General features: G+C 44.1%; 1 protein-coding gene across 1 annotated transcript; it reads left to right on the plus strand.

The window, feature by feature from the left end:
• Positions 1 to 15,025: 15,025 nt before the first annotated feature.
• On the plus strand, positions 15,026 to 16,177 carry PPP1R3G (protein phosphatase 1 regulatory subunit 3G). The gene has a single exon (XM_055706126.1). It carries the CDS (start codon positions 15,174 to 15,176, stop codon positions 16,035 to 16,037), a length of 864 nt encoding a protein of 287 aa, XP_055562101.1. The 5' UTR covers positions 15,026 to 15,173; the 3' UTR covers positions 16,038 to 16,177.
• Positions 16,178 to 16,406: the final 229 nt, after the last annotated feature.

Here is a 16,406-nt window from a genome sequence, read left to right on the forward strand (position 1 = left end):
TTCTACTAAAGGGGTGAAAAGTTCAAGCCTCTGATCAATAAGCCCAGAGATCCAGAGAGGAAATTCAGCTGTACTCAAAGCAGCCTGTGGAGTTGAGGTTTTTTGCGGTTTGTGGTTGGTGGTTGTTCTTTTGGTTTTTTGTTGTTGGGTTTTTTTGGGTATTTGGTTTTGGTATTGGGTGGGTGGTTGGTTTTTTTTTTTGTGAGCTAATACGATTTACGCTTTCTGCTAGGGATACAAATGGATGGGAAAAGAAATGAGGAAAAAATATGTTGGGGAAAGGTCAAGAGTGTCAAGATTCATGGTTGCGTATTCAGAGTTCAGTCAGTATTTTAGGGATTTTGGCTGGAGTGTAGTTCACTGCAGCTCAGTGGAGCATTGAAGAATTTACATCACTGTTCAGATAGTTTAGTTCGTATATCAGGCAATTAATTTTAACCCATCCTTACTCATATATGTTGGCTGTGCTATTATAGAGTATGAGCATTTTAGAGAACTCCCTGAAAATACTGAACTGCATTAAAAAACCCCAAACATTTAGCAGTCCAGTAGTCTGTGCTGTAACAAACAGAATTTCCCTATCTTTAAATGGGATATATGTATATGTACACTAATTGTTGGTAAATGCTGACATTTTTATAGTGGTGGTTACAGTTTTGTAAGTAATTGGGTATGGGGTTTCTGCATATTGTTAAAAAAAAGACATTTTAAACTTTAAATAATTTAAGTGACACAGCCTCTGTAAAGCTATCACAATTTTCCCAAGGATTTAAAACCTGTGACAGGGTAATGCAGTTTTACAGCAATTCAGTTTCTGCATGCTTGAAGAGAGTTACAGGCTGTAGTCAAGGGGAAAGCAGTGTCTTGAGGCAACCTGTGGTAATAGCTTGGAATAGGGAAGGATCTCTAAAATATTTCCTGGGACTGGTGAAATTTGATTCTGGTTTTGTATAAAATGACTGAGTTTGGAAAGAAAAGTCTGATCTTCACATCATGCACAATATCTGTAGTTGCAAAGTCCAGCTGCTTCTTTCATGTGTTTTCTTCACTGTTGAAGAGTAATCCTAACTCATTCTTTCTGCCAGATTTTCTGTTTTTTTTAAAAATAATATTATTAAAATACCTAGAGTTTCATAAAATCAAGTCTAAACAAGTATTTGTCACAGATATTTTGAAACTGGTTTGTGTCTTTAAGATGAATGACAACATTTTTCTTTTCAGTCACTTTTTTTTTTCTTTCTTAAGTATTGTTGACTGCAGAAGAGGAGGAAAGAAGTTGCCTAAATCTTTGAACCTTGGCTGTTGGTACTTTACAGAACAGAAACAAACAGCTCTCTCACCTGAAATTATTAATAAAGTGTGTAATACCTTGCAAACCAGCCATTTGTTTGATCAGTGTTAATTTTTTTCATTGAGGAAAATGGAAGGATGGTAAAGATGCAGATAGTTAGGTTTATATCCTGTTTTTACACACTTCGGTCCAAATACTCAGAGCAGTGATGGATTGTAAGAAAGATTGCTCTCAGACTTGTTTTTCAAGGAGGCTACAAACAAAGCTGCTGCCAAGTTACTCCCCAAAACAGCTGTTCAAGCCAGGAAGAATAGTGTATGGTAACCATGGACTGAGTTGCTGGTTTTGGTTTAAATGCAATTTAAAAAACACCAAACCACCAACTACCTGATGTGTTTCTTTTAGTGTTACAACCCCCTGTAATCTGGGGAACCTCACACCCACTTTTGTGATACTGCAGTGGGAGAAGAAATGAGAAGGATAATTCATCTGACAAGGTTCTGGGGAGCAAGGGGTGTATTTGATCTATATTCAGGCAGAGTCCTCACTACGTCCTAAGGATGAGGTTTTGGCTGGGCTCTGCGTGGTGATGGAGGATTTTCATGCACTTTCTCTCTCTGTCCACACAGATCAATTGTCTTTCACGTTATGGCTGATATGAGGCATGTGCACTCTTACAAGATGCCTGTTGGGGCAATCTGTTCCACAGTGTTTGAGGAAGAGTCAGGAATCTGTTCTCTATGCACATGTCCTTGTAGGAGGTAACAAACTGTGGCTGTGTTTCCTTGATTGCTCCTTCATCTTCTGGCAAACTTCCTAAGGAGCACTTCCATACCCACCTTGACCTTCCATGGGCAATAAATATATGTCCCTCTCCTTGTCCCAAGACAGGGAAATGCTGCTGCCTTTTCCATTGCTAAAGTCTCCTCCCCCAGCTCTACAGATAACAAGCACCGTTTTTCTTCAAATTCACTAACCAATTAACATGATGATGTTAAACTTGTTGTAGCAGTCTTGGTCTTAACCTGTACATATTATTTCCAATTATATGAATTGTTCTGCTAAAGGATATTAGCTATCCCTGCAAAAATTGCCTTGATAATATCCTTAGAGCACAGGTTTTCTAGTAACATTAGTGCTGCTCCTGGGATTGCAGCAGATCGCACTGTAACTGTAGTGCACCATCATGAAGATACAGAATGCAAAGCAAAGAGAAAATAAAACTAAGCATTCCCTCCTGTAAACACCTTTAAAAGAAAAAAAAAGCATAGAAAAAAAATTCAAAGTAAGGTGCATTTTCCCTTAAGATCGGTGCAGAGTAATTCCTTCCCGTCACAGCTCAAGCTTCCAGTCTGCTTCAAGGAGAGGTTTTCCCATTCCCACCAATAAATCAGTAATATTTCCTGTAGCTGTTATCCTTTGTATGCTAATGCCTGTTGTTAATGAGTATTTGGATTGCAAGGCCACTGGCATTCTTCCCCACTAAACTGTTTCTCTTACACCCCCAAATCATAAAAGGTCCCGTGCTGCATTTCACGCTTCTGCAAACCTGCGTGGCGCTGGCTGTAGGTGTTTTGACTGAGGATGGGCAGCAAAGTGGCCCCGCAAGTTTAGCGCAGTAAAATTTCAGTCATCCTTTTGCCATGCAGCGTCAGTCATGTTGTTTCGAGCAAAGAGAAGCTGAAGATGGTGCTAGCAGAGGAAGAAAACCCTAGAGAGCGGAGGCTCTTTACAGCCGGATGGTGAGCTCGCCTCAGCCACCCAGCCTGCACACAGGTAGTCAAAAAGCAGTTACAGGACTGCCTGGGTGCCTGATTTCTCTTTTTAATACTATCTATGAAATCACATATGATTTGTATATATATATTTTAAATGTATAGTAATTTAAAATAACCCAGGATTTAAAAAAAAAAAAAAAAGCTGCATGTTCCCAGGTAAGAGTAGTCTTTTCAGGAAGATCTAAGGATTTAGGGACTACTGTGGCATTATTAGAAGTGAAGGACACAAGTTTACATTTAGAATTGTACATTTCATTGATTTGAGCAAGGTTCAAAGTTTTAATCTAGAAACACACTAAAACAGTTATTCTGGAAAACCTAGTTAAGAATTATTCTTTGCGCATAAGCCCCTGTTTCAATGCACTTACTTTGGAGCAAATCCTCTTTTTCCCATTTCACTTAATTCCTGTTACTAGGATTAAGAATAGTTGCATACCAAGTTGTTCAGAAACATGTATTTTATTATATTTGCAATTATAGACACAGACTGCAATATATGAAAACACAGAAGCATATGTAAGAGTATAAACATATATGTGTGCATATATATATGAGTTGAAGCCTACAACTACGGATGTGGCATTATCATTTTCCTCTGATCCCCATGATTTTTAAGACTGGAAGTCTCCCAAGCACCTTTCCATGAAGGATGCACATAAGATGTTACATGAGTAGACTATTCTAGTCTGCTTTCCTTTTCCTCTCGTTCTGCCCTGGGATGTTCACACACAGAGTCTTATTTACTGGGTTTTTTTCCCCCCTTTTTTTTTTCAGAATGACTTTAAGATCTTTCTGTTTCTTGTTTTAAGTACATATATTTGATGAAATATTAAAAACACCACTTTGAAAGACAAGTATCTGTGAATTCTGCTTTAAATTTAAATTTTGGTGAGTTTAAAACAGTTGCGTTTCCTATATATGCAATTTTATCCAAACATCTGGGCAAAATGTGAAATTTCCTCCATTATCTTTTCATGCATAAACTGAGAAAAAAATTGAATAAAAGCTGTGCCACTACAGGTCAGCTCTTTACCTGAGGTCCAAGGCGCTTCTGCATCATTTGATATGCAACCCAATCACAGAAAACCAGTTGATAATTGCCATGATGGGAAGGAAAATTAATTTTATCTTTAGAGCTGGTGTCCTCATATTCTGCCAGCTAGCAGTTTGTGTTCAGATTAACTTCTTGCCAAAGTTGCTGCTGCTGCTTCTGGCCAGACGTGTTAGGGAACAGGCAAGCCTTTGTACATGCCTGGAATTTTGTTTCAGATGAAAAATCCAGACACGAAACTGCACCATCCATTCAATCAACCAAACAGCAAAAATAAGATCAGTGTGAAGACACAGCATCTCAAATAAGCTTTTAGACTTCACTGGTTGCCTGGAGGATTAGAGCTGTCTGCAGAATGTACTGAAAGGTCACCACCTCGCTGCTTTTATCCACTGCACTTAAATGTGAAAAATCAAGAAAGCAACTTGCATCTTGCTGCAGTTCAGTGCCAATACTGTACGGGTATTCCTGTTCTGTTACATGAATCAAGGAATGATGACTACATGGATTCGGTCGTAAACCATAATGGTATGATACCCCCTGAACATACGGCAGGCGGTATTATATATACCTATTATATATATTATATATATAATATAGAATTTTACATAGAGTCAGTAATCTTTGGATTTGAATGTAAGACAGGCCTCACGGTTAAATAAAAGCACTCTGCCTTTGGCTGAGATAAACCTTTTGTTCTTGGAGTGAGAAAGATGCAATTTCTGTTGGGGAATGGATGCACCCTTCTTGTGGGAGGAGTGAGAAAGGCTATTTTTTCTTCGCTTGGGGGGATAAGTAGAAAACAGCATATAAAATTAAGTGAAATTAAGTGCAATCTTCAGGACAATGGGTAAAAAAGGAAAACTGGGATGCAGAGAATATTACTGTTGACATAGGCCTTTGAAGTAATTTAACTTAATTTAATCACTGAAGCCATTCAATATTCAGAATGAGAACGAATCCATTGCTCTTAAACTCTTGCTCAGTTCATTAGTTCTTGTTCCCTCTTCGTTGTTCAGCTGCTTCTCGTGACTCCAGCCTGATTAATAAATGACTCCACAAGATAACTGAGGGCCCCAAGTTTTGGTTCCCTAAGACTGGCCTGGCTGCTTTTGATCTTGTTGAGTTATCCTTAAGTCTGCAAGTAAGATGCTGGGGTGGAAAAGATTTGGGTAGGACTGCTTATATGATTAGGAAATAGTGGTACGCAGAGGAGAGGGGCATTAGCTACGAGAAATCAATTCGTAATTGAGACTTTACAGTCTATGATTTACTTAAAAGAGTCAGGGTTATGTCCTACACTCTTTTACAGCGGCGTAAGTTTGGAGTTACGCCCTGAATGTCAACCAAGTTTTTTGTGGTATAAAGCAACAAGTTCAATGTGATGAGTGGACAGTGACCTACTTACTGCTGTTGGGAACGGGATAACATAGAGCCATAAGAACTTTCTGTTCACTTTGATTGCGCTTATGCACTTCTGTTGTTTGGGTGGGAGACAGAGCAAGGTGTGAATAGCACCACTTCTTATTCAGGAATATATATTTGAAAACAAAGTGTCTTCTTTCAACTGAATTATTTTTTAACTCCTTACAGTGTGGCTTCTTCTTGAAATATTTTCAAACTGAAGTGAGTTCACCAAGTAAAAAGATAAACAACTCAGTTTTGGCACCATTAGGTTGCATTTACAATTTATCTTATTATTGGGACATTAGAAATGATGTACTGAATCACGGAAGCAGCAGCCTTTAAATGTCTGATGAATTTGGGAGTGGGAGAGAAATAGGAGACGTGGGATTTGTCTTTTTGTTCTAGTTGGATATGAAGATGGAGACAGAAGCAGAGCTACAGCAGGTTAGTAGTCCAGATACCAGCAAAGGAAACATATTTAGCTAAACTTATTCTTAAATATTTACTGTATGATAACATGCACTACTTGTGATTTGCAGATGGCTCATAAATGAAACTGTCCTGAATTGTGCCAAGCCAGTAGAGGGAACAAAGAGCCTAAAAGAACTTTATTAAGGTTGCAATCCCAATTCATGACAATATGAATCATGACAATATTCTTAGATACAGCTTTAATGCCACGATCACATACGACTTACATGGCTGGAGGACTTCCAGTTGCAAAGAATGCAACTTCCAGTTGCAAAGAATTGCTTCCAATTGCAAAGAATGCAGGAAGGGAAAGGATGGTCCTGCCGTGGAGGCAAGTGATTTCTAGCCTAAAGGGACTAAATTTTATTGTTGCTGCTGGCATAGAGCACCCAGCAGTGCTATGCAAATTGCTTAAACTAACCTGGTTACCTATCGCATGTTGCTGACTTTCTGCCCTGAGAACCCAAGCAACCAGATTTCTGAGGTACCGAGCCCTTACAGCTCAAGCTGAAATAAAAAGGAGCAATGCTCTGAACCCATGGAAAATGTTCTATACTGATAAGCAACCTCAAAAGTTAAACTGCGTACTGCCAAAATGAGCACTCAGAATAAATGAACACTTTTTACTTTACCACTCCACAGCTCAACTCTCGAACGGTAGAATCAGGAATGCTTCATCTCATAGCAGCCTACTGGTTCTGAAGCACTTGGGAAATGTGGTGGTGCTGAGCACCATGGAGGATCCCATGAGGAAATCCGGTCACATCTCCAGAGGAGGACTGGAATACTGTTCAATAAATAAGGCCTACAGGTACATGTTGAGCAATGTAGAGAAAAGCAATGACACCAGCATTGAGTAGCTGTCTATCTTGAGTGCTTAATGAGACAGTCCAGAGGGGAAAATGGCCTAAGAATGCGTAATTAAAGGCTGTAACCTAAATGATACACTCAAAAAGGCTGCACTGAGGTTACAAAGACGATGTGACTTCAGGCAATCTCTAGCGTATTGGTGCTTGATTCTGTATTCTCCACATTCTTTTAACATGGATTTGTTTGTGGGTAATTAATACTAAGCTCTGTTCAACTCTTTAGAAAAAAGTAAGGATGCATTGATTTGATGAAATGCAGCATATATCACCATTGAAATGTGGGAACTACAAAAGAACAGACAAAGTATATTTTATTTACCTGAGTTTGCAGGATAAGGTTTATGTATATCTGTGCTCAAGATTGCTGTTGTTTAGCACAGACTTTGGCTAGGATACTGTCTTGAGAGAAATTGCCATGGATGCACTCAAGGAGCAGTAGCAGACACGAGTTTGTACATAAAATTAGGCATAGAACTTCAGTGGCTAAACCTAGTATCATTTAGCTAATTAGTTTTATATTTTACAATGCTTATAGCATTTTATGACATCAGCTTGGAGGAACACATCTTCCGATCCTGCAAAGCAGTGACTTCACTGAAATTACTCAGATGTTACATCTACACATATATTTGCAATTAAATACTTGCTAAAATTATTTGTAGGCTTAGGTCAAATTATTTTACTTGACCACCAGCATCACGGCAGTTTGTTCAGCAATTCTGTGCAAATATACAGCACAGGTCTTGGTCAGCCTGACCTTCATTTCTTCTAAGCTGTTCTGTGCATCCAGGTTCCTCTCCTACATTTGTCAATGCACTCAGGAAGTCACCATTTTCACAGCTCAGGTGATAAGAGTGTAGCGGAGGCAAGAAAGAAGAAACCAGGTTCCTAAAAGGTAGTCATTTTATTACATGAAAACATGATTAAAGGATCTGCTTTGGTTTTCATTCTAAGATGTTACAGCTAGAAGAGCTCAAGATTTTCTGAAGACAGGAAACAGCATCTTTTCCAACAAAATTGCCGTTTGGTCACTGAGGAAAGTGAAGTTTTTTTATAAAAACAAGTAATGGAAGAATGGTTGGTTTCCTTACTGTGAGACACAGCAATAATTTTTTTAATACCCCTGTAAACTTTCCATAAACTTTTATATGACAGGTTCAGCAACAGCCCTGAGTTCACATTCACACACCTCCTCTTCCTTTACCCTGTAACCAGTGATTCCTGCCTTCCCTTTTCCACACCCCAGGCTGCAGCAGGCTACCTCTTAAAGCGTGCTAATGCACCCGTTCATTTTTGTTTGATGACCTATTTCTATTCTAGATTAATTCCCTGGCAGGATCACGTGTGTCTTGTATGGAAGGTTTGCTTCAGCTAGAAGGTCCTGATTTTAAAGTGTCTTCTGGTTTTCAAGTGTTAGACAATGCTGGTTCAGTTTGTAGGACAGGTGATCTTTTACACGTTACTTCAATTTTTCATTTTGTTGCTGGAGAGGAATGTGTTTGCAATGAAATGAAATTTAAAAGCAATTACAATCAACCACACCACCAGATGGAGCTTCTTTTCTGCCTTTCCCACTGAAGGTGCTGAAACTGTGGGACTGAATTCACTGGGACTGTGGGACTTAACTGTATTGATAGTCAATGAAGTAGAAAAGTCTCTTTTTTTACTTCTGCTGATGCAGGACTGAGCATCCCTGCATTCATATATGGCTATTTCAGTGATTTTTATTTGTATACTGTTAATGATAGCTATTGTGCCAGTCCTTTGCTTTTGCAGGGTTAGGCTGTGTCACGCAGTCCTATGTCCTGGTCATGCACTTGAGAGTTTTCAAGTATAGGCTTACTTGTTAGAACGGTATAGTAATATTAAAGGAAGATGTATTTCTGCTCTTTTTTTTTTTCTTTCTTTTTTACTGTAAAAACTATTAACATTCTTTAGAAATGCAAATCTCTGTATGTTCAGGCCACTACATCATCTATTTTATTCACTGAAATTCAACTCTGAAGTTGTCTTTTGTGCTTGTAGTGGTATTGTATTGTGTTATAGGTCTATAGTTGCTGGAATACATATATATCAACTGAAGTTACGATGTTCATAAGTCATGGGAGTCGATATAAATGACCGTGATAAACGTTCCCTGTCTTGCAGGATGCACTCTATCAGGTACCTGGTTTGCTATTGAGAACAAACTGTAACTGAAGTGGTCCTGGGAAACTACAAAGAGGCAGGGTTAAATTTACTCCTTTTTTGACAGTTTGAAAAAATACACATTCAAGCAAACAATTTTTAACGTAGGGTTTGTACAGCAAGATTACTTGGATAGCTTATTCCTGTGTTTTAGCCCAAGTGAAAGAAATGAGACTGATGTACAACTTACCTGGTTGTGACTGCTGGACTGAAAAGGTTGGCCTGAATTTGCCAGGATTTATTAGAACAGGCTATATTGCACAACTCTATTTTCCCAAAGGACGGGGAAGTATCTGAGCTGATGAGGTCAGGTTAGCATTCCATTATGTCACATCAAACACAACTCCAAAGACTGTGGAGGTTTTGCCAGCACACCGATTCTGTTGTCCTAGGAGAGTCCAAATGAGTTCATGCCACTATTGATTTTGAGTGAGCTACATGGCTTGCTGCTTGTGACAAACACAGAAATACAAAACCGAATTAATGTGGGTACAAGTTCATGTCATTTTCCGTGTTCATTTCCAATGGGCAAAAATTCTAATGTGTGTAGAAGAGAAAACAAATCTAATGCCTCAGACATCTAATGTTCATGTGCTAACAACTCAAAAAGGTGGTCTAGAGATGTGTTGTTTTGTTATTCATGTTCATTTTGGAAGGTATGTCAAGCATTTGGAATTCTGGTGTGTCCTTAGTCAAGAGGTAAACATACCTTCTGCCTGAATAAGTTTCCTTACAGGGTTTCCAGAAGACATTGGTTTTTTCTTTTCCAGAGGCATTCTGCTAGGTGACAGGGCAGGAGCAAAATCCAGCAATTTAAGACAGCTGGCAAGAAAAAAAAAATGAACAGCCCAGCAGCTGTTTTGGGAGTAGAACACCTTTTATATCAAACTGCTCTGGATAAGATGGAGCATCTTTCTCACTGAAGTACAAAGCAATATACTAGCATAATGTAGGGCAAGATTTTAATCCAAATTATATTTTTCCTAGATTGCTAAATAAAATGTACATAAACATAAACATAGAGGTTTTACATGTGAGAACCTGGATCATAGTGTTCACCAGAAACCTTTGAAAGAGATGTGGTTCTGCACCTTTCTGGAGATCCACATTAAAACAAACAAACCCCATAAAACAAAACCCTTTTCAACTCCTGTGCTGTGAATACATTTTGGAAGCTGAAACCATTTTTCTCACTGATAATCTGAATCTTTCCTTTTTGAAGACTGACTGTTTGGCTAAATTGTTGAAATGAAACAGTAAGTCTATTAGGATGGTAGCTTGGGAGGGGTTTTTATCATAATATAATTTACTGATTAAAAGTCTGATAAATGACTTTAAGGTTTTCAGTGTACCACATGAATATAAAAAGTTTAGATTAATATCTTATAAATTTCAAAGGTGTTAAACCAAATCTTGACACCTCTAATTGCCACAGGAACCAAGCAACACTTCAGAAATCTTAGTGAACGGAGTTTCTCTGCAACATGGTTTTGTCACAGTTAATGCCAACTCCAGTCTGAATTAAGTGTTTGTTCAAGCACTTGGAAACTTTTCCATACAATTTCTGCAAAGCAGAGCAAGGAGAAAAAGATTAATCCTTTGTACCATGACTATATATTTGCTTGTCACAAAGAATGGGCTCGATTTTATGCCAGACGCAGAGAAATCTTGGACCTACTGAAAGAAATTACAAAACTCCACCTCCGAAGAGGTTAGCATTTCACCCAAATGAAGGGACAGTCCTTGCCTTATTGCCAAATACTCGCTATTAGTAATTGAAAAGGATATTTCACATCATTACAGGAAACACAGGCATTGCTGTAATTCAGGAAAACTCAATAAATATATTTTCATATATTTAAAGTAACCTCTGTGTCCCATAAGGAATATCAGATGCAAGTCTGCTGAGAGACAAGACAAAATATATCGCTCTAAAAGCGATTGTCTGAGAGGCTCAAAGCTGTAAAGGATTTTGCTTGCTGAGCATCCGGCAGAAATTCGGTTTACACCTTAATATTTAAGATTTGGAGACTAAAAAAGACTTCCAAATATTTGTTTCCATTTCAGTACTTTTTCCATTACAGATCTAATGCATGCCTTTTTGGAGTGCAGCTGCTTGGTCTTCCTGCATAAAGAAGAAAATTAGGTTGAATAATCTAACTTCTGATTAATTTCTGTTCAGATTGTAGAGACCCACTGAGTTTTCCAGTCAGCGTTTGACCATCTTCACAAACACAGTAAACTGGAATCCTGTCCTTATTAAAAACACAGAGAAACTAAGAATTTCCCATGGGACAGTGAGCATTCTTTTTTTTTTTTTTTTTTAATAATTGAGGAAGAGGCTATTAATATCCTCCCTGCCATTTTTGTACAAGCAACATGACTGTTAAAATTAGGATGAAGAACTACATGATTTTCAAAGTGAAGCAAGAAGATTGAATGAACGGTGCTGCAATTTCAGAAAAGGTGTTACTAATTTTGTGTATGAACTGTGATAATACCTGCGTATTTCTAAGTCCCTGTAAATTGTTTCATAGTGCTTAGGAGTTATTACTCATTCACGTTTTCTGATAAGCTACTGTCACGGGAGATTTGCTTAGAAAAGGCTTGAGTGGGAAATTGGGGAGATTTGGCATATTTGAACTAGATACATCCAGAACTAGAATACTTTCCTCTTGCACTAACTGGAAAATCTGCCAGTTTTGGGTGTGAAGGTTGAAGTTAATGTTAAAAGTGCATAAAAGGAACCTAGGAACAGTGTTTGAATGGGCTTTTGGAGTACATTGTGGGCTTCAGCTGAATCAACAGAATCCTCCAGTTACTTGACTCTGGTTGTCTGCAAACAAGTATTTTCATGTTCATTTTGTGTCCAAATGATGATGACTATTGATCGAAGCTGCTTGACCAATTTATTAAATTGCACATCAACTAGAGCTCCAAACCAGAATCTCTGATCTGACAAGTACTGAGAAATACATACCCATGCAGTCCCAGTGAGAATTGAGAAAGCAATGCTATGGATCGCTCAGCAGTGATCCGCGTGTCTTATTTTTTATTTTTAATGTTGATCAGTAGCCATCCTAGGATGCAAATGCTCCTGCAAGATGTGCATGTTGAATGCAGGATGGGGACAAGGCGGGCAGTCAGGAAACAAGGGTGGAAATGACGGAAGAAGGTGCTGTGTTGATCCTGTGTGTAGTTTATGACCTTCAACATAACTGGTCAAAGCTCAGGGCTTGCAAAAAGCCTCCTGACTGCGAACCTGCTGTCTCTCCTTTACTAGGAAATCCTTCCACTGTTATCTCAACGTTTTCTTTAGCAACAAACATGGTAAATACTCCCATTCTTTTAAGAGAATCCATTTTGAAATACAGAAGAGACAACACTAAATGCCCCCCTGACTAGTGTCCACCAGCATAGTTTGTCGCATACTTGAACACCTGTTGTAAAGGCTTATCTGATTTTAAATGACTCCCTCTCAGAATGGCAGCAATTGATTACCACTAAAAATCCGATTTCCCTTTGTACGCCGTTAATTGCCAGATTTGAATCCTTTTCCTGCCACACGGGTTGCTGTTGCCGTAACTGCTTTTGCTTAATTTCTGTGAACAGTACTCCTTTTTTGCAGGCCTGTCTCCCAGAGTTATGGCATCTATAAGAAATGTGTATTAATTTACATTTCAGTTACTTGACTTTTATCGATATTTACAGTAAGCTTCTCTTTTTGCTGTCCCTTATTTTGCTTGAACCTTTCACATTCCTCTGTAATTTCTAGAAGTCCAAATGGTTTTGCCTTACCAGCAAATGGCACGCTTTCCCCCTTTGCTGCTTAAAACATTCGTTAATATTTTGGCAAGCTGAGAAAGCACGTGTTAGTGGAATAAACACCACATGAGGAAGTGAGGGCTGGTTTCTTCATTTCTGTTTTTCCTCACTGTAAAATAGGTATTCGAGAAAGTAAAGTAGTCGTGTTGTGTTTTATCTAAAGAATCTTGGAAGTATTGTAAGTGCTAAGCAACGTTACCTGCTCATCATCTATGCGTTTTTCTTCTTTCCAGCTTGGTAATTTGAGGTGCCACAAGCCTGGGGCAGGTGGGTCGTGAGGTCACATCCCCAGGCAGAGGTAAGAAAGCGCCGCAGTGTAACCTGTTCCCACCAAAGTGAACGCCAGCAGGAGGGCGGCTCAGCCTTGGCATCCACTGCTCTCACAGCCACCAGCAGGTTGGGAGCGATGGCGAAAGCGGGTGAAACCGGTGCCCTCCTGCCAGCAGGTGTGTGCAGGAAGGTGGCCATCGTTCTTCTTGTGCTGCAGCGCAGACTTCAGCTGAGTGACTCAGGAGCGTGTGCTGTGCTTTGGTACTTTGGAGGCTGGTTAGTTTAAAGAGCTGAAATGGTGGCAAGCAGCTCGCTCCGACCGGCCCGGGCAAAGGCGCTGCTGTGGCGGGCTGGCCCAGCAGCCCACCGAGCCTGGCAGCTCGCTGCAGGGCGCTGGCGATGAGCACTTGATGGCAAACTGGTATCCGTCACGTTTTCCGTTAGCACAGCCGGTGCCAGCGACAATGTTTGTCCTTCGTCCCTCTTCTTACAATGCTCTAAACTGAACGACTAACAAAGGTTGAGTGCAAGACCAGGAGCCAGAGGAGTCAGATCATCTGGTGCTCCTGAGTGACTGTTGGCTGCTCAGCTCTTCGGTCCAGGTGTAGCGAGAACCCCCTCGCAGCAGTGTCTGCTAAGAGCACCGGTCAGTGATGTCTCTGCAGCTTTGACAGTCATTCCTCTGCGCGAGCCAGACTGCACACTCAGTTGAGCTGCGCTGTATTTGCTCACGCTGGGAGGCTGCTTTTTGGCAACCGGGCTGATGCTAAAAATAAAACTAACTGTGCAAAAAACCCAAACAAACAAACAAAAACCCCCTTGATAAATCCATAGTGGCAGTATATTGCTTCAGAAAATACCGTGTTATTTGCATAGGCTTTTTGGCGCCTCTTCCATGATAGAAAAAAGGGAGGGAAGTTTAACAATGTAGCATTTTTGCAACCATCCGTGCAAATCGACCCCAGACAATAGCAGCAGCACGCACAAAGTATAGAATTAAGTTTGGAAATTTCTCAGATACAGATCTCTCCGTACTAACAAAAGCACCTTGTTGTGAGGATGCTGTTTGCTGTACATCATGGCCAGAAAATAAAACCGAGGGGGCCTCTACTTCTTTTTATTTGTGGAAAAGGCAAAGCTTGTATTTTGTTTCTCTGCCTTGATTTCTTTTTCTTTTTAAGCAGGAATTTTGAAGACAGTGTGACCTTCGGGAAGGGTGCGTGTGCCCATGTGTGTGCCCCCTGAGCCTTTGGACTTGCTTTTCCACGAGCACCGCTGGTACCAAGCGGGGGTGAAAAATGGTGAAGGAGGTTTGCTCACACCTGTATCCCGCTTCGTGCCCTTTACCTGTGGGGTCTCGTCCTCGAGCTCAGGTCTCAAAGCTTTTTCTCTGCAGTCAGGGTGGGTGGGAACCGCTTTAAACGCCAAAGCCGGGGGCAGCTCGCAGGCTGCCGGGGGCGGACGGATGATGGCGAGCGCGGCACACGGGCGGCCCCGGCGCAGCCCCCGCCGCGGGAGCACGGCGGCCACCCCTCGGCGGTGCCGGCCCGGTGCGGGGCCACGGCCCGCTCGGCCCCGACCCGCGGGGCTTCTCCCTCGGCTGCCTGCGACGCCCCGCTGCCGGCGAGAGCGCGGTGGCCGGCGCCTGCACTGCCGGGGCCCCGCTCGGGCGGCCCGGCACCCCGGGGGGGCGGGGGGCTCCCCGGCCGCCGCTCCCCGGCTCCCCGCGGGTCTCCTGGCGGCGTGGCTGCCGCTGTCCCCGCCGCGCCGCGGTAACGGCGGCCCCCGGCGGGCGGGAGGACGTGCGGGGCCGCCCGTCGCGGCCGCCGCCGCTTCCGTATTGCCCGGCCCGGGAGGTCCCGCCCCCGCCCGCGGCCGCCCCAGCCCCCGGGGAGGCTCCGGGCCCTGCGGGGGGGCGCGCCCCCCGCCCGGGGCCTGCGGCGGGGGCGCCGGATAAAGCGGTGCCGGCCCGTCCGCCTGCCGCCACAGGGGCGGCCGGGACGGGCCCAGCGGGGCGCCCCGCCATGGCGAGCCCCGCGCGGCCGCGGCAGGAGCTGGCGGCGGAGGAGCGGCGGCTCCGCGGCGCGGCCCCGACGGTGCCCCGCGACGCCAGGCGGGAGGCGGCGGGGGAGCGGCTGGTGCTGCTGGAGCTGAGCCGCGGCGGGCGGCCGCCGGCCCCCGGCCCCGGCGAGCGCCGGGAGGAGGGGGAGGAGGAGGAAGAGGAGGGGGAGGAGGAGGAAGCGGCGGCGGGCGAAGACTGTTGCGGCAAGTGCAAGAAGCGGGTGCAGTTCGCCGACTCGCTGGGGCTGAGCCTGGCCAGCGTCAAGCACTTCAGCGACGCCGAGGAGCCGCAGGTGCCGCCCGCCGCGCTGTGCCGCCTGCAGAGCCCGCCCGCCGAGGAGCGGGACCCGCCGCCGCCCGGCGCGGACCCGCCGCCGCCCGCCCTGCGCCTGGTGCCCGACTTCCCCGACGGCGGCGAGCCCAGCGCCGAGCGCCTGCGGCGGCAGCGCGTCTGCCTGGAGCGGCTGGGGCGGCCGGCGGCGCCCACCGACGTGCGGGGCACGGTGCGAGCGCTGGGCTGCCCCGGCCCCCGGGAGGTGACGGTGCGCTACACCTTCAACGAGTGGCTCTCCTTCGTGGACGTGCCGGCCGCCCCGCTGCCCCCCGACCCGCCGGCCGAGCGCTACAGCTTCACCCTGTGCGTGCCGCCCAGCCTGCGGGAGGGCTCGGCCCTGCACTTCGCCATCCGCTACCGCAGCCCTCAGGGCGAGTTCTGGGACAACAACGGCGGCCGCAACTACACGCTGCGGTGCTGCGGCTGCCCCGGGGCCGGGGCCGCGCCACCCCCCGCCGGCAGCCCGGCGCCCCCCGCCGCCCCCCGCTACTGACGGAGCCGCCGCCGGGCGGGGGGAGGCGGCCGGGGCCCCGCACCCGGGGGCCCGTCTCGGGAGGGCGGCAGCGGGCGCGCCGGGGCGCCGTTCCCGGTGCCGGTCCCTCGGCTTGGCCGGCTGAAGGTGGACGCGCGTAGGCTCGCACGGCTGCGGCTTCTGGAGTCGTTTTCCTTGGTTTTTTTTTTTTTGTATTGTTTTGTTTTGTTTTTTGTTGTTGTTTGGTTTTTTTGTGGCGAGGGAACAAGGAGACTGAGTAGCGTGGGCTTGGCTTTTCCCCTCTTGAAGTGAATTTTTGAGGTCTTGGTTTGGGCTTGACTGCACTTCCCCGGTTAGAGATGTGCAGAGCACTTGTGTGAAAACTTAGCG

Source organism: Falco cherrug, chromosome 3, assembly GCF_023634085.1.
Source record: "Falco cherrug isolate bFalChe1 chromosome 3, bFalChe1.pri, whole genome shotgun sequence".
Classification (NCBI taxonomy): Eukaryota; Metazoa; Chordata; class Aves; order Falconiformes; family Falconidae; genus Falco; species Falco cherrug.

Coding starts and splice junctions, on each gene's coding strand:
- PPP1R3G (XM_055706126.1), top strand. CDS start 15,174: ATGGCGAGCCCCGCGCGGCCGCGGCAGGAGCTGGCGGCGGAGGAGCGG.